Source organism: Mustela lutreola, chromosome 1 (assembly GCF_030435805.1).
Source record: "Mustela lutreola isolate mMusLut2 chromosome 1, mMusLut2.pri, whole genome shotgun sequence".
NCBI lineage: Eukaryota > Metazoa > Chordata > Mammalia > Carnivora > Mustelidae > Mustela > Mustela lutreola.
The window spans coordinates 235184465-235209258 of NC_081290.1; the positions used below are offsets into that span (position 1 = coordinate 235184465).

At 37.7% G+C, this 24794-nt stretch overlaps 2 protein-coding genes across 2 annotated transcripts; both read right to left on the reverse strand.

The window, feature by feature from the left end:
- Positions 1-12255: 12255 nt before the first annotated feature.
- On the reverse strand, positions 12256-13194 carry LOC131821288 (olfactory receptor 52A1-like). The gene has a single exon (XM_059157280.1). It carries the CDS (start codon positions 13192-13194, stop codon positions 12256-12258), a length of 939 nt encoding a protein of 312 aa, XP_059013263.1.
- Positions 13195-20445: 7251 nt separating this feature from the next.
- Positions 20446-21417, reverse strand: LOC131821292 (olfactory receptor 52Z1P-like). Its single transcript, XM_059157293.1, has one exon. The coding sequence runs from the start codon at positions 21415-21417 to the stop codon at positions 20446-20448; it is 972 nt and encodes a 323-aa protein (XP_059013276.1).
- Positions 21418-24794: the final 3377 nt, after the last annotated feature.

The window sequence follows — 24794 nt, forward strand, 5'->3', positions numbered from 1 at the left end:
ATTCCAGACCTAGTACCTTTAATAAAAGCCACAGGGCTGAGTCATGATTGAGGAACACCTCATTAGGTGGAATGATGGCTGACCAGTTTTTTTTCCCCCAATATATTCTTCTCTGTGGGAGGACAGCAAGATATATTAACTAGCCTACAATTGAAATCTGACTCTTTCCGTGGAAGAATTAAAATATATCTTGAGTAAAATAGTTAGCATTTAATAAGTGCTTACTATGTCTAATGGTACTTTCCAAATATGGCTCATTAAATCTTCACAACAGACTGTTGAAAAGACCTTTATAATAATCCTTCATATAAATTCTATTATTATTCCTATAGATGAAAAATGTCCCACAGACTTTCAGCTTCTTGACCTAAGTCCCATGGAATCAAAACCAGGCAACATAAATTTTAAAGCTTTGATCTCAGTCACCATCCAATACTGCCTATAGAAATAACACTAGATACAAAAACATGTCATCACAATTTTCACTGATGATATCACTGAGTAAAATAGATACATGTGAAGTTGATCTCACTTCTTAAGAGAGAAGAAGGAACTAAGGTTTTACCAAAATAAATTCCCAGCATTATAACCAATAGGCCCTGTTCTTCATTGATTGACCACTGAACTGATTCTAATGGCCAGGCACTGAGGATTTACAGGTAATTCACTGATTCTGGTCTGCAAATCAACATGTTTCTTAAAATTAAAGGATGAACAGTAAAATCCTAAACTACATACAAATATTAATGTTTCACATTATGAGATAGATGGGAAGGAGGGTAAATTACTGATTATTCTTTTTTTGTCATTCCAAAAGTTGTGGATAAAAGCAGGAGAAATCTTGAGTGAAAAGCAGGCTCGGAGATGTAACATTGGAATGGGATGTGTGTATGAGGGTTGTACACACATAAGCAGGCACATGTAATCAGGGATAGAGACATGGATGCAAACAAGTGGACGACAAGTAGCTTCCAACCTCCCGTAATCCCCATTCTCAAGTAAAAGCTAGATGACAGCATTTGCTGAAGAGGGATATGGACTTAAGGGATGTTTGCCTTTATCCCTTGGTCTCACTGGGGTCAGATCATTGCACACTATCATTTTATCATTTTACCTTTTATTTTTCATTAAGTGGTCAATATTCTGGCACTTCATGTCATAGGATTGAAATATGTGGAGAACATTTTCTTTTTTTCTTTGTTTTTTTTTTTTAAGATTTATTTATTTATTTATTGGACAGAGAGATCACAAGTAGGCAGAGAGGCAGGCAGAGAGAGAGAGAGAAGCAGACTCCCTGCTGAGCAGAGAGCCCGACGCGGAACTCGATCCCAGGACCCTGAGATCATGACCTGAGCCGAAGGCAGCGGCTTAACCCACTGTGCCACCCAGGCACCCTTTTTCTTTGTTTTTATTGAAGTATAATTTATACAATATTCCATTAGTTTTACTCTACCACATACCATGATTGGACAAGTCTATGTGCTTTGTTTTACTGGCCATAAGGATACTTCTCGTAGGTCACCATGCAATGTCTTTGCAATACCACTACTATATTCCCTATGTTTGCCTTTTATTTCTGTGACTTATTAATTCCACAACTGGAAGCTTTTATCTCCCCCTACTCTTTACCCATTGTACCCATCTCTGCCCCCTGCCCCTCTGGCAGCCACTAGTTTGTTCTCAGTAGTCCATTGGACCTTGTGTTTCAATAGAGATTAGAATATATAATGCATAAGTGGTGACCCCATTAGGCCTTTCCTTAAGATGATATGGGATTCTTTGAAAATGCTGTAAGAAAATGTTGAGATGCTTAAGTGTCTCTATCTCTTTTGATTACATATACCAATTATTTAACCATTTCATATAGAGCTAAAATTAATCCTTGAAAACTTATTTTAAATGGGGTTGTGGGGTTTAGAGGGTGAGAGAAAAGATTAATGTGGGAGTGTGCCTAGCCCAGACCTATACCAGAGCCATGTATGTGAGTCAAGTGCAGTTATGGGGACCGGATATGCAGTGAGCAGGCTTTCATAACGACATCAGAAATGGGAGAGAGGAGAGTCTAAGTGTTGGAAGAAACACGGAAATAGAGGTCAAAGAGAAACAAAACAAAACAAATTTTGCAGATGTTCTTCTGATCTTTTGGGACACCAGTGATCTGGTTTATCTTATTTGGTTTTGTTTGGGCAAAGCATTATCACCAGCAGCTACCTAACTTATAGCTTTGGGGCACCCTGAAACATTTCTTCCCAATATTCCTATTGGCCTATTCTAACTGAATCATAAATGCATGCATGGAGGCAGTGTGTGTTGAGTAGGGACAGTGTAACTCTGGGCTCATAGATTAGATTTAAATACTGGGTGAGACTAATTCTCACTGCATTATCATTAATGGAGAGGAAAAGGGAGCTGAGGGAAATTGGAAGGGGAGGTGAACCATGAGAGACTATGGACCCTGAAAAACAATCTGAGGGTTTTTCAGGGGCAGGGGGTGGTAGGTTGGGGGAACCAGGTGGTGGGTATTGGGGAGGGCACGTATTGAATGCAGCACTGGGTGTGGTGCAAAAACAATGAATACTGTTACGCTGAAAAGAAATTTTTAAAAAATTCAATTAAAAAATATCTTAATTCAAAGCTTAGTCTTCATATATAAAATAACCCAAATAAACATCAATTAAAAAGTGAGCAAATTCTGAACATAGTATTTATAGATGGTTGTGACATAAATCAGACCTATTTTTATCCTAACCACAGATGAAATTAGGGGACTTCCAAAATGGCCATCATTAAGATCAAAATCATTTTTACTATGAACTAAGTTTACGTTTTTGGACAACAGGCTTATGCTCCACTGGACAAGGATGGGACTGGTTTAGAGCAACCACATAGGTCAAGACATACCATCTCACACTAGACACACGACATTCACTGTAATTTTCACCTCTAACCCGTCATGTTAGTTTTATAAGGTGTAGGCAGTTCAGCACAGGGAATGTAATGGGCTTAGAAACAGAGTTTTAATCTTGCTCCAGTGCTAGTGTAACATCATTGTTATATAAGGAGCCTCAGCTTCTTACTCTGTGCTAAGCTCAGCGCCTGCTATATGGTGAATATCCAGTGAACTCTTTGGAAAAAAGGCATGCATGGGTTTGTGTATAGACACATATACATGGTCTTTAACTATTAGGCTTGTTTATCTCCTCAGCCCAATCCTATTACTGGACATTACTACAAATTTGGTGCACATATGCCCAACATTCAGGGCCATATATCAAAGGTAGACAACCAGTGCATAAACATATTCAAAAATACATACATATATATATATATATATATACACATATATATATATATATATATATATATGTGTATATATATATATACTTGTGCTCTTTGTAGACAATTCATTTAGGAAGATAGCCCAAGCCCAAGAGACACTACTACAATTGCCCAGGCAGTCCAGTCACAGCCACACAGTACCTCAAAGATCAGGCATGAGAGAAACGCAAGATGATCAAGTTCTAGGAATCCTGAGCAGCTTCTGTGTTTTTCTAAGATTTCGTCCCCTTCCCTTCCCTTCCCTTTCCTTTCTTTTTTTTCTGATGTCTTTTTTTAAATGTCCTAGCTAAGCAAAAATCAGCTTCTTACCTGTACTTTCTAGGATCCTAAAGATACTTAGCTAGTAGAGTGAAAAAAAAAAAGGAAGAAAGAAAAGAAAAGCCGACAATGTTTACAACATGGTGAGGAAATGGGGAGCTGGGTATTTATAGCTCCTCTGGGCATCTCTCGGGCTCAAGATTGTCAAACCCAGAGGACTGAACTCCTCTCACTCCTGGAAGGAGAGGGCCACGCTGGCCTCAGGGAGAACCACCGCAACCCCGTCCTTTCCATGTACCCCATGTGCAGGTTGTCCTTTGCACAGCACTCTTGCACACCCAGGTTAACACACACTTGCCATTAAATGTGCACTTCTCATTTGCGTGGCAAAGACTCCTGCTAGTGCCTTCACAGCCTGTTTCCACAGAGCCATCTGCAAATGTTTACAACATGGTGAGGAAATGATCAAGGTGGTCAAGGCCACATGTGGAAGCATTGTATGCTTTTTAGAAGGTGGCTAATACTGAATTCTGGCCTCTTATCTACCTAAAATTTTAAGGCTTCTTGGCTTTCTGTCTCTTCCATGGGTCACATGGTAGAATTAGCATCAGAGGGTTCAAGAAATGTCACTAGCTACTATAGATTTTTATTTGGATTTTTTAATTTAAATTCAATTTAGACAATATACTACATCAGTAGTTTCAAAGCTACTGTTCCTTAATGTCCATCACCAATTTATTCAGATTTTCATGTAGCTTTTTTAATTTCTCTGATGGAATTTTTTTTCTTTTTTTCTATTTCTTTTTCTTTTTAAACTTTCTCAGTTTTTATGACTCTTCTCTAAATGCATTGGGATTGTTTTATTGTTGGGTTTTGCTCTTATTACTTTTCAGAGAATGCTTTCATACATGTATGCATAAAACCTTTTTGTCTTTTCTCTATCACTGACCTTTACACTACTCTTTTCTGTCTTGGTTATTAAGATTTCTGAATTCCTACTCCAATATTTGGACACAACACTTCTGAGAAGCTGACTGTAATCATATCCTTTTCCATGGGTGCAGGCCTCTGCTATCATTTGAAGGCAAGCCCATGTCTCCTCTCCTTCAACCTGGGATGACAGGTGTTTTGACCAATTAAGTAGCAAGAATGATGGTGGTGTTTTCAGGTTACTGAGCTAAAGTTAATAAGTCTGGGAACTTCGACCTTATTTTTTGTTCAAAGCCTGTCACCTGTGTTAGGACTAGGACCACAATGGGGTTAAACCAATAACATGAAGAAGCTATCCCCATGGTGATAGTATGACTATGTACATGAGCACAAAGGCACCAGGCATGGGAAAGCAATCTGTGGACCTTGCAACTCAATGGAGTTCCAAGCCAAATGCTGCCCCGCTGAGTGACCACAGCCTTCTCCTTGAGGAAACAACCATACAGTCAAACTCAAACTGGATTGTTGACCCACAAAATTGTGAGAAAGGATAAATCAATGTTATTTGAGGCAATGTGTTTTGAGGTGGTTTGTTACACAGCAGAAAAGAATAAAAATGTAGTATATTTCTGAAATGATTTTGTATTTTTCTTTCTATCCTGACTTCAAACAGTTCTTAAATCATATGATCTATTTCTTGTCTATTTCTTTTCTGTCTTTATTTTCTTATTTTATGCCCATATCTACAAATTATTCCTAAAGATAGATTGGAGAGAGATACTTTCTCTATGACACATGTGTGTGTGATTGTGTTTATGTGTTTTCAGGTAAGGGAGTTGGAAGGTTTATCAGCAGAAATATTTTTATTTTAATTATATATCTTCTATAAATATTCTTTATTGGAAAAGTCTCACGATTTCCTGGAATGTTAAACACAGGTCATTATAAAAGAGTCAGGGATTCTAGTAGAGTAAGGTGGTTTACAAGTTTATTGTCTACATTAACTGACATCCATTTCTTTAAAAAAAAAAAAAAGAATTATATGTTTATTTATTTATTTCAGAAACAACGGGGAGAATACATGAGTGGGAGAGGGGCTAAAGAAGGAGGGAGAATCTTCAAGAATTCTCCTTGTTTGGGATTGGGAGGGAGACAAACCATAAGTGACTCTTAATCTCACAAACAAATTGAGGGTTGCTGGGGGGAGGTGGGTTGGGAGAAGGGGGGTGGGGTTATGGACATTGGGGAGGGTATGTGGACATTGGGGAGGGTATGTGCTATGGTGAGTGAAGTGTGTAAACCTGGCGATTCACAGACCTGTACCCCTGGGGATAAAAATATATGTTTATAAAAAAAAAAAAAGAAAAGAATTTTCCTTGTTGAGTACAGAACCTAGCTCAGGACTCCATCTCATCCCTGAGTTCAGGACCTCAGCCAAAATAAAGATTCACATGCTTAAAGGACCATACCACCCAGGCACTCCTGACACCCACTTCTGTCATCATTTATCCTGCCACAAAATCAACAATTTCTTAAGACTGTTTTCAAGGCTGTTTCCCTGGACCACAATTCTTCCTTTAATTTCCCCTCTTGAGGAATGTCTGACTCAAAATGAATGTTCTCACTCTTTTACACCATGGGGTAGACTCTCTTTTTTGGCATGTGTGTTGGGGGCCTAGAATTTTCAGTGTTTCACTAACACTAAGCTACTGCACCCCAATCTTCTTCCCCTAAGCAGTCATTTTCTAGTGGGGCTTCTAGAGCTGTTTGATTTTGCTTATTTCCTTACACATGAAAACATGGCTACGTTTGAACAAACGTACAAGAACAAACACATGGTACATTTGTTCTTCTTCTTGCTCCTCATGAGTTGAGAGAAGGAAAGAAGTCTGTGGCCATATTTACATGAAAATGACTACCATTACCATCATGAACTCAGTGGTTTCCCTCAATATTGTGAAGGGACTTTATGCTATCTTCCAGATTCCCATATTGCTGTGATAATCAGTGCCATTCTGTTTCTAGACATTCAGGTATTGGCTGTTTGTGACTGCCTTTTTTTTTTAAGATTATTTATTTATTTATTTGTTTGTTTGTTTGTTTGAGAGTGCATACAGAGGGAAAGGGAGAAGCAGATTCCCTGAGCAGAGAACCAGAAGTAGGGCTTGATCCCAAGTCCCCAAGATCACAACCTGAGCCAAAGGTCAATCCTTAAATGACTGAACCACCCAACTGCCCCTGTTTTTTACTGCCTTATTCATTTTCCTTTCAAAGCTACCTAGTGTGTTTTCTTGGCTCACTATAATTTGTTATATTAAAATTTAAAAAAAAAATTCAATAAGTGACTGTCAGATTTTGTTAAACAACTGAACCAGTATTGGTGTGTTATTATTAGCCAAAGTCCACAGTTTACATTAGGGATCACTCTTGCTGTCTTCAGTTCTATGCTTCTGAAAAGTACATATTTCCTCCCCACTATCCAAAAGTAGAGCATTCTTATAAAACCTTTCCTGAGCCATAATGGCACCAAACAAGAAACATGCACCATGAATTCACATGGAAAATTGGTTGAGCATTTCTAGACCCCAAAATAACTGCTCTTAGAGTTTTCTGGTATTTAGGACATATCTTGCTAACAGATGCTCAAAATCAATCAGGATAAATCACAGATGCTCACTGACACTGTGTGAAACTACGAGGTTTTGATACAGTGATGTGGAGTGTTCTTCCTGGGAGAGGAGCTTGGTGGAGCTGCTCTCGCTGCCTCTGCAATGGATCAATGCAAAACACACACTGAAAGCTAGTTTTGATTTTCATCTCTTTTATAGAAGTGGAAATACTCTTCAGATTTCTTTCAGGTGCTGAAAACAGGTACTAATGTAGGTCTTTCATGAGAGCTAAATGGCATAACATGAACTTTCAAAAACCAGGAGTTACCCATATACAATGTCATGTATCCATCATTACAGTATCACACAAAAGAATTTTGTTAGCTTAAAAATTCACTGTTCTCCCTCCATTCATGTCTCCCTCTCTCTTCTGAACCCTTGACCTAATGATATTTATGCTATTTCTGTAGTTTTGTCTTTTCTGGAATGTTATGCTCTTGTAGTCATATAACTATTGAACCTTTTCAGGATGGCTTCTTTCATGTAGAAATATACATTGAAGGTTTTTCCATGTCTTTTCATAGCTTGATAGTTTTCTTTTTTTTTGTCTTTTTTTTTTTTTTTGATCAAGGAATAAATAGCATTACATTTTACAGCAATACCAGAGTTTCTTTATCCATTCATCTTACATTCTTCCAATTATGGCAATTAGAAAGAAACCTGATATAAAGATTCATGTTTATGTCTTGACGTGGACATATGCCTTCAACTCATTGGGTCAAATATCTGGGAGTGCAAGACCACATGGTAAGAGTACGTTTAGTCCTATGAGAAACTCTGAGACGCTTCCAGAAAGGCTGTAATTTGCATTTTCACCCACAATGACTGTGAGTCCCTGTGACTCTTGTCCTCACCAGCATTTGGTGTTGTCAGTGTTTTTAGGTTTTAACCATTCTCATTGGTGTTAGTGGTATCTCAATGTTGTTTTACTTAGAAATCTTCATGGCAAAATTATATTGAGCACCTTTTCATGTGCTTAATGTTACTTGCATGTCGTTTTGGTGGAAATACCTTTTCAGATGTTTTGCCCAAGTTTTAACTGACTTCGTTATTTCTTTGTGGTTGAGTTTTAAAAATTCTTTGTATATCTGGTGAAATATGTCTGTTACAAATATTTTCTGCCTGTCCATGTCTTACTTTTCATTTTCTTAACTTACTATGCAATTATATTTTTTTCTCTCTTCTTTGTGACTATGCTCAATTTGGACATTTTGTCATTTTTTTCCTTGAAAAAATCTTGAATAATTTTCGAATAAACTCCTAATCCTAATACATCCCACTTATCATTTTAAATTCCCCGATTTTCTAGAACACCTACTAGTGATGTGTTGGTGTTCTTGGATGAACCCTATATTCCTTTTCCTCCAAGTCCCCATATTTAACACTTGTTCTTTTGTTCTGCTTTCTTAAATCTAGCTTCTGAGAGTTCTGTTGGTTTTTCTTTAATCTCTCATATTGTTCTTTAATTTACAAATAAACTTTTATGTTGTCTATGTATTTCTTATTAAAAGTATTCTGTTATTCTATCAAGAATCTAGTATCATGTATTATTTCACTAAGAGTATTAACTAGGGGTTGATTTTTCTTTTTAAGTCATAGTCACTGAACTGAATAAACTCTGCTCCACCTGATTCTATACTTTTTTTTTTTCATTAATTTTGGTATGTGATTTTGTATTGGTGAATTTAATCTCACCTTTGGTATATATTTGGCTGTCCATTCATATGTCATGGTGAGGAACCATGAATTTAGTAGGGATATCCATGCACATGGTGGGATGTGACCTAGTCAGTGACATTGTAAGTCCCGAAGTAGGAGGCTAGCCAAGTCAGTAAGTAAGTACTCAAATAGCAGTACCTCTTAATATTTGCTTTGAGACTTTTTTTTCCTTTTTTTAAAAAAAATTTTATCTTTTATAAACATATATTTTTATCCCCAGGGGTACAGGTCTGTGAATCACCAGGTTTACACACTTCACAGCACTCACCAAAGCACATACCCTCCCCAATGTCCATAATCCTACCCCCTTCTCCCAAACCCCCTCGCTCCAGCAAGGGAGAGAAACCATAAGTGCTTTGAGACTTTTTTTACAGAGAATCATCCTAAAATCACATGACAATGAAATATCAGGCTGGCTGGTGTTTTAGAAGATGAATGTTGACAAGTTTTCTATGGGCTTCAATATTCAATAGGTATTATTTTAGACAACCCCTCTCTATTATATGACCCCTCATTCCAGCATCCTTTGTACCCAGTGCTGCTTTCTCTGGATCATTATTGATTCTGTCACCACAGAGACCAATCATTTGGCTGGAATTGAAAATGGATACTTTCCAGATGCTTCAGTTCAGAAACCTTACACATACTTTCACCTTTTCCTCCATTTTCAGTGCACCTCAGAGCTAATACCTGTATAAATTCCTGTGTTTTTCTGGAATTGCAATGTACAGACCATTTTCTCCTCATGGGTATCTTCTTCAGTGGGCACCTAGGTCTCAGAGTTATCTATCCCAGTTGCCTTTTGGGTATAGTTTAGTGTTCCATATTTATTCAATTTGTCTGAATACATTGCCACTATTTCACAATATCTCTGTGTGTGCACCATGGTTTTAGTGAACTTTAGAATGTAGCAGAAATGAAAACATTCTCCATCAAGGAAATTTATCTGTTTTAATACTTTTCCTATGTTTCAGACACTATAAGACACTTAAGGTAAAAGTCAGATATAATACATGTCAAACACTGAATGAAAGATTAAGACTAAGTAGAAAGGCAGAAATGGGAAGTAAATCTCTCTTTAATGATACTAAAATAAGGAGCTAAAGTTTTGAGGATAAATACCTGAAGTGTTACACATATTTTAAATTATCCTCTGAAAATTACAGAAGGGGCCAGGACGATCTAATTCAGCAGGATCCTTCTAGGAAATGCAGGACTGGAATACACACTGCTAGGCTCCTGCTGTTCTCCAGGGTATTTGGATGCCTTCAATGTGGCCGCCAGAAACTCCCTCTTCCTTACTGCTCTTGTTCTCTCATCTTCTGTGAAGAAGAACTGCTTGGTCAGCAATAAAAAATATATATATTGCTATATTAAACCAGTAAGGTCTTCAGAAAAAGACCTAGAAAACTGGTGGATATGAAATGGACTTATAGTTACATGTAGAATTAAGATTTATTCATGGAAGTTTATGTCCATGATCATCTTTACATGTTTTTTTTTTATTTTATTTAGTTAATTAATTAATTAATTAATTTGACAGAGAGAGAGAGAGAGACAGCAAGAAAGGGAACACAAGCGGGGGGGAAGGAGAGGGAGAAGCAGGCTTCCCGCTGAGCAAGGAGCCCCAAGTAGGACTCTAACCCAGGACCCTGGAATCATGACCTGAACCAAAGGCAGCCACTTAATGACTGAGCCACCCAGGTGCCCCCATCTTTACATGTTTAACAGAAGTGTTATTACCAAAGAAAATTTGAATTCATACATGTTAATTTCCAATTCTATCCTCCTCATAGAAAGAGGCTATAAGAAGTCAGTTAGTTCTTCCAATTGCCCGTGCTTCATTCACAACACAGAAAACACTACGGTATAGTTTTTTGATTCTATACTTAATCTCTAACATCATCTACCTGGCATGATATGTCATTACTAGCTAGTGATTTATTTGTTCTTCATTAAGAGTCAGACTCCCTAAAGAGAAAGAAAAATGACAAATGATTCTAATCATTAAGAAACAAAACAAAAGAACAAAGGGGAAGGGCACCCAGGTGATTCTGTTGGTTAAGTCTTAGACTCTTGGTTTCAGCTCAAGTCATGGTCTCAAATTCCCAAGATGGAGAACCACATTGGGCTCTGTGCCAGTAGACTCTGCTTGAGATTCTCTCCCTATCATTCCACTGCCCCTCTGCCTGTCATCCTGCTCCTGTACTCTCTCTCAAATAAATAAATAAATAAATAAATAAATAAAATCTTTATTTAAAAAAAAAAGATGAAGAAGAACCTGGTGATGAGGAGTAAGGAGTACACGTCTCCTGATGAGTACAGGGTGATGCATGGAGGTGTTGAATCACTACACTGCACACCTGAAACTAACATAAATACAACAGAAGTTATATTAAAAAAATAAAAAAGAATCAGACTCCCTAATTAAAAGGAAAAAACAAAGATAATAAAAATGACTACAGGCTGCTGCATTCAGTTGAATTTCACTGCCTCACTCTTTGCTAAACCACATTCCATTGGTACCTCTACTGCTTCTCTGTCCTTCTCTCTCTCTCTCTCTCTTTCTCTTTCTCCCAGAAATATAAAACCATAATTTCTATAAACTCAAAAAATGTAAAGACTCTCTCAAATTTCCCATTATGTCTCTGTTCTTTACTATAGCATTTATAATACTGTAGTTGTTTTTATAATACTTGATGAATGAATAAGAAATTGGTGAGGGTACAGAAAAAGTAGTGATCATTAACATGGAACATTGGATTTCTCGTGATTTTTTATGTCTTAATGTCCTAAATGGCACAAGAAATGTTGAAAATTAAAGACAATGTCTCATCATATATATATAGTCAGGTTTTTTTAATTTAATTTCTTTGCATAAAAATAAAAAAAAAAACTTCCTCTCATTTTTAAAGATAATTAAGGTGATCCAGAAACAATAACTTGTTATCAGTGAGTACCTGGACAATCTAACCAATGAATACTGGGTGCATTTAAATTCACTGAGAGACACATATTAGTTAATCTTTCTGGAGAAGGATAATTAAATGAGAAAGTTTAATTAGGCACTAAAAATTAAGAAAAAAGGAAATAACACGTTCACTATTTGGCTCTTTCTACATTTCTCATTCTCATTAACCAGTAGATTCTAAATCCCATGACTAATACATGTCATGGGCTATGATGTGACAAACATTTAAAATGAAGGAAAATTTCACAAGAGAATTAAATAGAAAACGCAAGCATCACAATTAGCATCCACTTTTGTTGTTTTATTTAGTTTTGAGAGATCATTATGATTGCATAAAGGAGAAGGCTATAGATGATACAAGAGTGGATTTTATGAACACAATATCTTTACTACATGAATGCGTATCTGCTTGGTCTTGGCACCATAGACAAGTGGATTGAGAAAAGGGGGGACCAGCAAGTAGAGGCTAGAAAAGAGGATATGGATATAAGGGGGAATATGAGCACCAAACCTATGTGTGAAGAAGGAGAAGAAGGCAAGGAGGTAAAATTGGAGGAAGACACAGATATGGGCGATGCAGGTATTGAATGCTTTCCACCGAGCCTCCTTCTGGGGCAAACGAAAAACTGTGAAAAAGATCTGTATGTAGGACAAAGTGATGAATATCATGTCAAATCCTGCAACAGTGAATGCCACAAACAAGCCATAGATTTTGTTGACCCGCACATTTTCTGCAGCCAGCTTCACAATGGCCATATGCTCACAGTAGGAGTGGGAGATGATGGTTGTATGGTAAAACTGAAACCGACATTTAATCAGTACTAAAGAAGGGGCTACCAGAATGGCAGCCCTAAATGTTACGACGGCCCCTATTTGGGTGACCAGCTGGTGGGTGAAGATGGCAGTATATCTTAGTGGATAACAGATGGCCACATAACGGTCCAGAGCCATGGCCAGGAGGATGCCTGACTCGATGCACTGAAATGTGTGGATGAACCCCATTTGAAGCAAGCAGGAATCAAAGTAAATCTCTGGTATATGTAGCCAGAAAATGCCAAGCATCTTGGGCACAATGCTTGTGCCAAGTACAATATCTGTGACTCCTAGCATGCCTAGGAAAATATACATGGGTTGATGGAGGCTATGCTCTGAAATGATGATGAGCAGAAGCACAGAATTTCCAATCAAAGCAAAGAGATACATAACACAGAAAGGAATCCCGATCCAGCACTGCACAGACTCTAGGCCTGGGATCCCTATTAGGGTCAACACAGAAGGCATGAAGACTGTAATGCTGGAGTTGGACATAATGTCTTTGTGTCTCCAGAACCAAATGAAAGAAATATTTCAGTCAGTGGTTTTCTTCCTCTCTACTCCATTTTTATCAAAAATTATCATAGTGAGCCTCTCTGATTCTGGTTGAAGTCTAAGGTCATATCATCCACTTCATCTATATTGTTAATAGAAAAAAGACTGACCCGTTGACGCATATCACTGTTTTGAGGGAGGACATCCCCAAGTACTAGTCCACAAGAAGAGATTAGGTGTGTGGCTGGTCAAATGCATTAGAATCACCAAATCATCTGAATAAGGAAATCAACTGCTGACCTTTCTACATGTCCTTCTGGACCTGTGGACAAAATAATGATGTTTGTTCATTTTGTATGCAAATTGTACATTAATCAGATTTTCATAAATCTCACCTTATCCAAATTTGCAGGTAATCCTTAAGTAAACCCACTGTCTCTGAGTCAGGAACTGTTAGTCTGTACAAGCAAATAGTCAAATTCTATCTAGTATATTGTTATCAAGGGCTCGAATGAAAGAGAAGAGAGATAGAAACAACTCCACCCAAGAGCATAATATACTTAGGTATCTATATCTATCTATACATTATATATCTATATATCTATGTATGAATGCATGTCCTTTCAAAAGGATGTGAGGTAGAGCTTGAGAAAAGATTCAAATCCATGTAATTTTTACAATCTGGATCAAAGTTCCATATTATTGTTTTAGAGATAACATTTTTTCAATTTATTTTTTTTAATTCCAGGCATAGTGATAACTTTTTTCAATTTTTTAAAACTCCAATATAATAGGCATAGTGTTGTATTAGTTTCAATTGTCCAATATAGTGATTCAACAATTCCATACATTACTCAATGTTCATCAGAGTAAATGTACCTCTTTTTTCTCTTATGTTATGTTATGGTAGTCACCATACAGTACGTCATTAGTTTTTGATGTAGTGTTCCATGATTCACTGTTTGTGTATAACACCCAGTGCTCCGTGCGATATGTGCCCTCCTTAATACCCATCACCAGGCTAACCCTTTGTCCTACACCCTCACCACTAAAAGCCTGCTTGTTTCTTAGAGTCCATGGTCTCCTACGGTTTTTCTCCTCCTCCTGCTCTGCCCCCCCCTTCATTTTTCCTATCCTTCTCCTAATGTTCCATGCTTTTTTTTTACATTACTAACAAAACTCTATTTTATTTAGTCTCTATTACTAACATGGAATTCACTAAAATGAGTTGTATATGTAAAATAGCAGAAATTCTGTAATACCCATTTCAGAATAACTAGAGGCAATAAATATGCAGGAGGCAAAGAAATCCCGAGCAACAATGTAGAGGCAAAGGAACTCATTCTTCTTTACTAAAGGACATAGATAAATGGGTGCTGTAGCGAGAATAGAGGTTAGTTTCTAGGGTTTCATGATTTTTTGATTTACCGATAGCAAAAGATGGGTACATTTAGGCCTATTTATTCTCAATAATACACACATCACGTGAATACTTTGATCATTTTGGAGCTCAAGCATCAAAAATAAATAGAAAATAAAAGGGTGAAAATATAGGTTCCTTAAAAGGAACTCCAACCTAGAAATAGAAAGAAGACAGAGGGCCGACTTTGGGATACCAGAAATGATTCAGGAGAGGGCTGTGGAGCAACTAATGATAATTTGATCACCACAATTCCCTAATGACTGAATTTTCAAAAGATTTGGGCTTTTAGTCCCTATACGAGAGTTCTTCTCTGATAAAGATCATTGCTTTGAAAAATTGCATAATCATAATATTCTCAAGTTGTACAATAGAAAAATATTTGCTGTCCTTAAAAAAAAAAAAAAAAAACAGGGTTCATTTATGTCATTCTTTCCTAGACTCTCCACAGCTGCTGTTTTATGTCAGCAATCTCATAATCCCCTAAGCATCTACTGAATAGGAATCCTTTAGTAACAATCCCATTGTCTGACTTATTCAGGAGAAAGGAGCTGCCATGGGAGCATTACCTGACAGGTACAGATGGTGGTAGACAGGTAGAAAAGGTTGCTGCTTGGGCCATATCCAAAATATGAGCATCTCTTTGATAACATTTCCTGCTGTTCTCTGTCCCTGCAAAACAAATTTAATCCTATTCTGTAAGGCTTTCTGTGGTCATGTTGGTGGATTCATCCTCCAACAAAATTCCCAGCAAGGTCTGTATCATGCTGAGGCAGCAGCATGAATTTATTGACCTTGAATTGTAGAAGAAAGCTGCTGACTACTAACTAAAATATTCCCCAGAGAATGTGGAGAAGGAGGAGGTCTGATTATGACCTGAGAGATTACCTCACCACTAGGCCAGTCCAGGAGGCTCTCAGCAGCTCAGAATAATGCCCTTTGGGGTCCATCCACAGCTGGTGTCTCTGAATTCATTTCTATAGCCTGTAGAATCTAACTGCTCTTCTCTCTTCATTTCCCCCACAGGGTAAATGTAGAAAAATTAATACACACAAATTGTATTTTTATGAGTTCAGTTCTTTTTCTATCATCCTCATTCAGAAGAACTTCTAAAGAACACTTAGACGTGGGCATGTTCCTATGCCATGGATTCTATAAATGTCCTTAGGACCCTTTGTTCACTAATGCACTATTGGAACGAAAAGTCTGTATCCACAATAGCTCTTTCTCACATATTTGCTCTCATTCTCCTACAGTCTCATCCTCAGATTTTTTATTTTATTGAAGCTATTTTTGTAAATTTTGAATGACCAGTTATGATGTATATTTCCAAATCCTGCTATACTAATTTTAGAAGTATTTGTTCCAGCACTATTAAAAATGTGGATAGTGGGGTGCCTGTGTGGCTCAGTCAGTTAAGTGACTGCCTTCGGCTCCAGTCATGATCCCAGGGTCCTGGGATCAAGCCCCACATCGGGCTCTCTGCTCAGCAGGGAGCCTGCTTCCTTCCTCTCTGCCTGCCTCTCTGCTACTTGTGCTCTTTCTCTCTGTCAAATAAATAAATAAAATCTTAATAAAAAAATGTGTATAGTATTTTGATAGGGGTACCATTGATTCTGTAGATTTCTTTAGATAGCATTTTAACAATCTTTATCCTTCTAAATCATGAGCAATAATTATTTTTCCATTTCTTAGTCTTCCTCAATTATTCTGTAGTTTTTGTTTTGTTTTGTTTTGTTTGAAGATTTTATGTATTTATTTGACAGAGAGAAATCACAAGTAGATGGAGAGGCAGGCAGAGAGAGAGAGAGGGAAGCAGGCTCCCTGCTGAGCAGAGAGCCCGATGCGGGACTCGATCCCAGGACCCTGAGATCATGACCTGAGCTGAAGGCAGCAGCTCAACCCACTGAACCACCCAGGCGCCCCCAATTATTCTGTAGTTTTTAGAGTATAGATCCTTTACCCCTTTGGTTAGGTTTATTCCTAGGTATCTTATGGTTTGGGTGCAATGTAAATGGGGTTAATTCCTTCATTTCTCTTTCTTCTGTCTCATTGTTAGTGTATAAAATGAAACTGATTTCTGTGCATTGATTTCATATCCTGCCATGTTCTTGAATTCCTGTAGGAGTTCTAGCAGTTTTGGGTTGGAGTCTTTTGGGTTTTTCACATAACACATCCTGTCATCTGAGAAGAGTGAGTGTTAGACTTCTTTACCAATTTGATTTTTTTTTAAATTTCTTTCCATTGTCTGATTGCTGAGGCAAGGTTTCTAGAACTATGTTGAAGAATAGTGGTGAGAGTTGGCAACCTTGTCCTGATCCTGGCGTTAGGGGAAAAGATCTCAGTTTTTGTCCAATGAGAATGATGTTTGCTGTGGGATTTTCATAGATGGCTTTTATGACATTGGGGCATGTTCCCTCTAGATGGAACTGGAGGGTATTGTGATGAGCAAAATAACTCAATCAAAGAAAGGCAAGTATCATGTGGTTTCACTCTATGTGGAATATTAGAAACAGCAGAGACAATCATAGGGGAAAGGAGGGAAATCTGAATGGAAAGTCATCAGAAAGGGAAAAAGACAAAAGAGACTCTTAATCATAGGAAATAAACTGAGGGTTGATAGAGGGGAGTAGGGTGGGAGGATGGAGTAGTCCAGTGCTGGGCGTTGAGGAAGACACGTGATGTGATGAGCACTGCTTGTTATACACAACTGATGAATTATTGAATACTACGCCTGACTTATGATGTGTGATAAGTTGGCTAATTGAATCTAAATAAAATAAATAATAAATAAATACATAAATACATAAATTTTACCATGCAGAACGCTGAACTAGTTACTGAAAATCTGGTGATATTTCTCTCATTCCTCCCTTTTATACCTTTCTTTCGTCTTTTCTACCACCCTTCTCTCAGAATGCAGATATTTTATGCCTCATAGATGTGGAGGAATCATGTCATCTGCTCTTGATGCAAGTAAAAAGAAGACATATATGCTTTCAATTTTTTAGAAATAAAGGGAGAAGAATTCTTTTATCATTAGAACAAAGGATGAATTCAAGAACACTTATGCACATGGTACCTTTCTCCTTGACATGATTTGCCGGGTTTCTAGACTTTCTCTTATGCTGCAAACTTAAGTGAAATTGAGGTAATACAGATGCTGGCAAATTTAGAAAGGATCCTTTCAGTAGGATGGAGGAGACATTCACAATGGATTTCAGAGAGAAGAAGAGATAGAGATAAAATGGCAGAGGACCTTAGATGTTCTTTGTATAATCTTGTTTGTGAAGGAGACATATACAATGGTACTGATTCATGTTAAATAGAATTGATTCAGAGGTCAGATTGGCACATGTTATCTAATCATTAGCTCAGTCTTGAGTCACCAAGGAATAGTTTAAACTAGCTTGTTTTTTTCCCCCTCCTCTTCTCTCTTCTACTCATTTTATTTTAATTTTGTTGTCTTCTAATCTAGTATCCTGAGTCTCTTTCACCCTTAAACTATTCATTATTGCTGGGAATAGTATCTTCTCAAAATAACTTGGGTATCAATTTTATTATGCTAACTCTTATGACAATATTTTCAGCACATATCCTGATTTTGTTCCTGATTTGGCATGTCATATACCAAATTTCAGTTCATGTTGAACATACTTTGAAAGATGGTCCTGACTTTTCTTTTGCCTGTAGAATGGATAAGCAACTTTTTTCTACTTTATTGTGAAACCAGGAAATACTTTCACAAATAGATAAATACCTATATGTTCTCCTTTTTCCCCAGAGTTTTGTAGGGCTTTGGGGGGGAAAGTTAATGAAACATCTTTAAAGGATCATCATTCAAAACTTTTCTCAAAAAAATCATATGTATCATTATGAAGTGTACACCAACCTGGCAATCCACAATTTTAGTAGTAAATTGATTTAGTACTAATTGATTTAGTAGTAAAATCAATTACCTCAATTTCCTGTCCATCTTTTATTTTAAGAAAGTTACAATCATGAAGAGACTCATATTGCCAAATCAATGATAAATCATATGGAACGCAGAGTTAAGAAATTAATGTCTACCTATGAGGTCAATTGATTCTCAAAAGCAATATCCATTGGGGAGGGTATGTGCTATGTGAGTGCTATGAAATGTGTAAGCCCAATGATTCACAGACCTGTACCCATGGGGCAAATAATACATTATATGTTAATAAAAATAATTTTAAAAATAGTAAAAGCAAACAAACAAAAAGCAATATCAAGGTTGTTCAATAGAGAAATCATAGTCTTCTCTACAAATAATGCTGAAACAACTGGACATCCTGGCCAGGTTCAGTTTGGTGTGTTGGGTTCTTTATTGTCTCTGTTCATGAAAATTACCATCATCAAAATAAAATTTTTAATTTAATGCCAAATACATCTTATAGCATATTTCATTCAATTATCAAGCCAATACATACGGTACTAAAGTGATTCCATTTACTAGTCAAGAACCAGTAGTTAAACAACAAGATAGTTTTATACAGTTAGTGTGGGACAAGCAAATAAGGATTTCTAGTATCACAGGGTTTATTTTTAACTCCTAAAATAGATTAACTTGCTGAAATCCAAGTGACTATATCATATATTTTAAGCCAAGGTACTTATTCAGGATTCCAGGGATCTAGGAAACAGCCTTTCATTTCAGTTTCACCATACACACACAAACACACACACACACACACACACACACACACACACATTACCTTATATGTACATTAATGTGTATATACACACATGCATGGTATATACATAACAGAAAACAAGGAAAAAAGTCTAACCCTGGAAAGTTTGCAAATGTTCAAAGTATAGCTTCCAAGTTCATTTTTTGCTTTCTTCAAATGTAAATAAGGTCAGATTTCACATTCTCATAGCATGTGCTAGGCTTTGAGGAAGGAGAGATTGTAAAAGTATTTTCTTGAAATTGAGAAATGAATCTGAAGACAAGCTTATGAAAATTATAATTGGTGTTACTACAGACTTTTTATGTAAGATTATGTGTCAGCATCCTATGTAATCTTTCCTGTCTCTATCTATGGCCTGGGTATGGCATTTTTAATCTTTTAGTCCTTCCCTCAGTGAAATCTCTGTTAAAAGGATGCTTCATTGATGATTTGGGCCAGAGGTCACCAATATGTAAGGAAGAAAGGATTAACTTTGAAGGTGTCTGTGTTGTCTCAGATGGGTCAATAAAATTTATTATTTGTTTCAATTCAGTATTATCTGTTCATACAATAAACCTATACTCTGTGCCTGTTCCATTGAGCAGACATTATATCAGCAAATATGAAAATATCTCATCTTAGTACTCACATTTTAATTTAAGAAAAAGGTGAGGATAATTAGAGTTTATTAGCTTCATACTACTGCCCCAAGTGTTTCCTGACTGCAATAGGAGAGTTGCATATTTCCTCAAAATTTCAACAGTCTCTACAAAAGCAAGGCAACTCACCATTTTCACTTCCCAGCACTACCCAAGAAAGCTCCATTTAGGCTGAATCCTAAAATGTATTCCTCTTTACACAGGGTTCTCTTATGATTGCTTAAGAAGAAGCTACAATGCAAAATAATAGCATGTCTCGGAGAATTCAGAATATCTTTTTTTTTTTTTTTTCAAAGTCTTTAAGTCCTTTAGGGAAATGCATTGGTAACTTTGGCATTTACTGTCCTTTTTTTATGTGTGTTGAGGATTATTTATGGACTTTCTTTATTCCCATTAGTCATTCAAATTGTATGTGTGTATGTGGGTGAGTGTGTGTGTTTTATTGAGAAATATCCAGCATTAGGCATTAATCTTCATTTTAACAACATGTGGTGATGCGGGAGTAAAGGAGAAATACTCGGTCTTGAATCTGTTTGGTCTTGACCCCATAAATGATGGGGTTTAGCATAGGGGGCACCACCACATAGAGGTTGGCTACTAGGATGTGGACATGATGAGGGATGGTTTCCCCCCCAAAACGATGGGCAAAAAATGAAAAGAATGCTGGAGCATAGAACATAAGGATGACACAGATGTGGGAAGCACATGTGTTGAGGGCCTTGAATCTGGCAGCCCAGGAAGGTATCTGAAACACTGTGCAAAGGATCATGGTGTAGGACATAATGATGAACACAATGTCCAGTCCTGTGGACAGCAGGGCCACAGTCAGCCCATAGATGATGTTCACCCTGATATTGTCACATGCCAATCTGGCAATGCCCATGTGCTCACAGTAGGAATGGGGAATGATGTTTCTCCCACAATACCTAAGTCTGTGTACCAGGAAGGTGAATGGAAGGCAGATGATGAAGCTCCTGACCATAGCTGCTATGCCAATCTTCCCAATGACTGAAGAGGTTAAGATTGTGGTATATCTCAGGGGGTGACAGATGGCCACATAGCGGTCAAATGCCATGGCCAGGAGAATAGCAGATTCTGCCACAAAGATGAAATGTATGAAGAACATCTGGGACACACAGCAAGCAAAGGATATATCCATGGACTGGGACCAGAAGATAGCCAGCATCTTTGGGGCTGTGGCTGTGGAGAGCAGCACATCTGCTGAGGCCAGCATGGAAAGGAAGATATACATGGGCTCATGGAGACTGCGCTCAGTCACAATCACGAAGATCAAGAACACGTTGCCTACGACAGCCAAAACATACATGGAACAGATAGGGATGGAGATCCAGGTGTGAAAATCTTCCAGTCCTGGGATTCCAATCAGGACATACCACATATCCTGGGGACTGCTGTGATTATAAGAGGAGGGAGGCATCTGTGGCATCATATTCCGACCTAGTACTTTGATCAAGTCACGATTGAGGAACACTCCATTAGGCTGAATGATGTCTGATTAGATTTTTTTTCCCCAAATATATTCTTCTCTGTGGAAGGACAGTGAGATGTATTACCTAGCCTAAAATTGTACTCTGACTCTTTCCATGGAAGAATTAAAATATACCTTTTTAAAAAGAGATATTAATTTTTTATTTGATGGAAGACACAGTGAAAGAGGGAACACAAGCAAGGGGAGTGGGAGAGGGAGAACTAGGCTTCCCGCTGAGCAGAGAGCCCCATGCAGAGCTGGATCCCAGCACCCTGGGATCATGACCTGAGCCGAAGGCAGACGCTTAATGAGTGAGCCACCCAGGTGCCCCTGAAATAGATCTTGGGAAAAAAAAAATAGTTAGCATTTAATAAGTGCTTCCTAGATCTAATGGTACATTTCAAATACAGCTCATTAAGAACTTTGCAATAGACTATTGGAAATACCTTTACAATAATTTTTGACATGGATACTACTATTATTCCTATAGATGAAAAAATACTGAAGACATTTAGCTTCTTGACTTAGGTCTCAGTGGATTCAGAATCAGACAGGCATAAATTTGAAAGCTCTGATCTCAGCCACCATCTATTACTGCCTATATAAATAACCCTAGGTATAAAAACACGTCATCAAAATTTTCACTGATGTTATCCCTGAGTAAAATAGATACATGAGAAAATGATCTCATTACTTATGAGAGAAGGAATGAATGAGGTTTTCCCAAAATAGATTTCAGGCACTATAACACATTAGCCCTCTTCTTCATTGATTGACCACTGAACTGATGCTGAGGCCTATGCCAGACATTTAGGATCTACAGGTGAATTCACTGATTCTGGTCTGCAAATCAACATGTTTCTTAAAATTAAAGGATGAACAGTAAAAACCTAAACTACATAGAGTGTCAAATCCAGTTAAATTCTTAAATGGATATGTCCTGCATGTGATAAGGAAAATATTCTCTCCCTTTTGGGTCACTGATTAAAAATGAAACAACATAGAGGCTCCTGGGTGGCTCAGTGGGTTAAAGTGTCTGCCTTCTGCTCAGGTCATGATCCCAAGGTCCTAGGATTAAGCCCTGAATCAGGCTCTCTGCTCAGCAGGGAGCCTGCTTCCTCCTCTCTCGCTGCCTGCCTCTCTGCCTACTTGTGATCTCTGTCAAACAAATAAATAAAATCTTTATAAAAAAATTAAACAACATATTTATTATTTCAAAATACCTCCACAGCAGCAAATATTAAAGTTTCACATTTTGAGATAGAGTTTCCCAGTCCTTCAATAAATGGGAGGGAAGATAATTTACTGGTTACCATTTTTCTGTCGTCCCAAAAGAATATAGATAAAAGCAGGAGAGATCTTGTGTGAAAAGCAGGCTCGGAGATGTAACATTGGAGTGGGATGTGTGTATGAGGGTTGTACACACATAAGCAGGTACATATGAACAGGGATAGAGACATGGATGCAAACAAGTGGAGGACAAGTGGCTTCCAAACTCCCCTAATCCCCATTCTCAAGTAAAAGCTAGTTGACTGCATTTCTGAAGAGGAACAAGGACTCAGGGGATGTTTGCCTTTTATCCCTTGGTCTCATTGGAGTCAGATCATTGCACACTATTATTTTACCATGTCTACTTTTATTTTTCATTAAGTGGTCAATATTCTGGCACTTCATGTCATAGGATTGAAATGTGTTGATGCCATTTCTTTTTCTTCTTTTTTTTTTTTTAAATTGAAGTATAATTTACATGCAATATTCCACTAGTTTCACTTTACCACATACCATGATTGGACAAGTCTATGTGCTTTGTTTTACTGGCCATAAGGATACTTCTCGTAGGTCACCATGCAATGTCTTTGCAATACCTGTGACTTATTAATTCCACAACTGGAAGCTTCCATCTCCCCCTACTCTTCACCCATTGTACCCATCTCTGCCCCCTGCCCCTCTGGCAGCCACTAGTTTGTTCTCAGTAGTCCACTGGACCTTGTGTTTCGATAGAGATTAGAATATATAATACATAAGTGGTGACCCCATTAGGCCTTTCCTTAAGGTGATATGGGATTCCTTGAAAATGCTGTAAGAAAATGTTGAGATGCTTAAGTGTCTCTATCTCTTTTGATTACATATACCAATTATTTAACCATTTTATATAGAGCTAAAATTAAACCTTGAAAATTTATTTTAAATGGGATTGTGGGGTTTAGAGGGTGAGAGAAAAGATTAATGTGGGAGTGTGCCTAGCCCAGACCTACGCCAGAGCCATGTATGTGAGTCAAGTGAAGCTATGGGGAGGGGATGTGTAGTGTGTGGGGCTTCATAAGGACATCAGAGATGGGGGAGAGGAGAGTCTAAGTGTTGAAAGAAACTCAGAAATAGAAGTCAAAGAGAAACGAAACAAATTTTGTAGATGTTCTTCTGATCTTTTGGGACACCAGTGATCTGGTTTATCTTATTTGGTTTCGTTCGGGCAAAGCATTATCGCCTGCAGCTACCGAACTTACAGCTCGGGGGCTCCCTGAAGCATTTCTTCACAATACTCCTACTGGCCTATTCTGACTGAATCAGGAATGCATGCATGGAGGCAGTGTGTGGCGACAGGGACAGTGTAACTCGGGCACTTAGATTGGATTTAAATACTGGCTGAGTCAAATTCTCAAAACATTGCCACTAAAAATGTCCTAATTCAAAGGTTAGTCTTCCAATTTAAAATACGTGAAATAAATATTTTATTTTAAAAGGACTGGTTTAGAGTAACCACAAAGGCCAAGACACATAATTCCCACTGTAATTTTCACGTCTAATCTGTTATGTTAGTTTTATAAGGTGTAGGCAGTTCAGCACAGGGAATGTAATAGGCTTAGAAAAGGAGTTTTATTCTTGCCCGAGCACTAGTGTAACATCATTATTGTATAGGGAGCCTCAACTTCTTACTCTGTGCTAAGCTCAGCGCCTACTATATGGTGAATATCCAGTGAACTCTTTGAAAAAAAGGCATGCATGGGTTTGTGTATAGACACATATACATAGTCTTTAACTATTAGGCTTGTTTATCTCCTCAGCCCAATCCTATTACTGGACATTACTACAAATTTGATGCATGTCTGCCCAACATTCAGAGCCACATATCAAAGATAAACAACCAGTGCATAAACATATTCAGAAAGAAAAATACATACTTGTGCACTTTGCAGACAATCCGTTTAGGAAGAGACTCTGAAGAGTCATTACAATTGCCCAGGCAGTCCAGTCACAGCCACACTGTACCTCAGGGGTCAGGGATGAGAGAAACACAAGATGATCAAGATCAAGGAAGACTGAGCAGCTTCTGTGGTTCC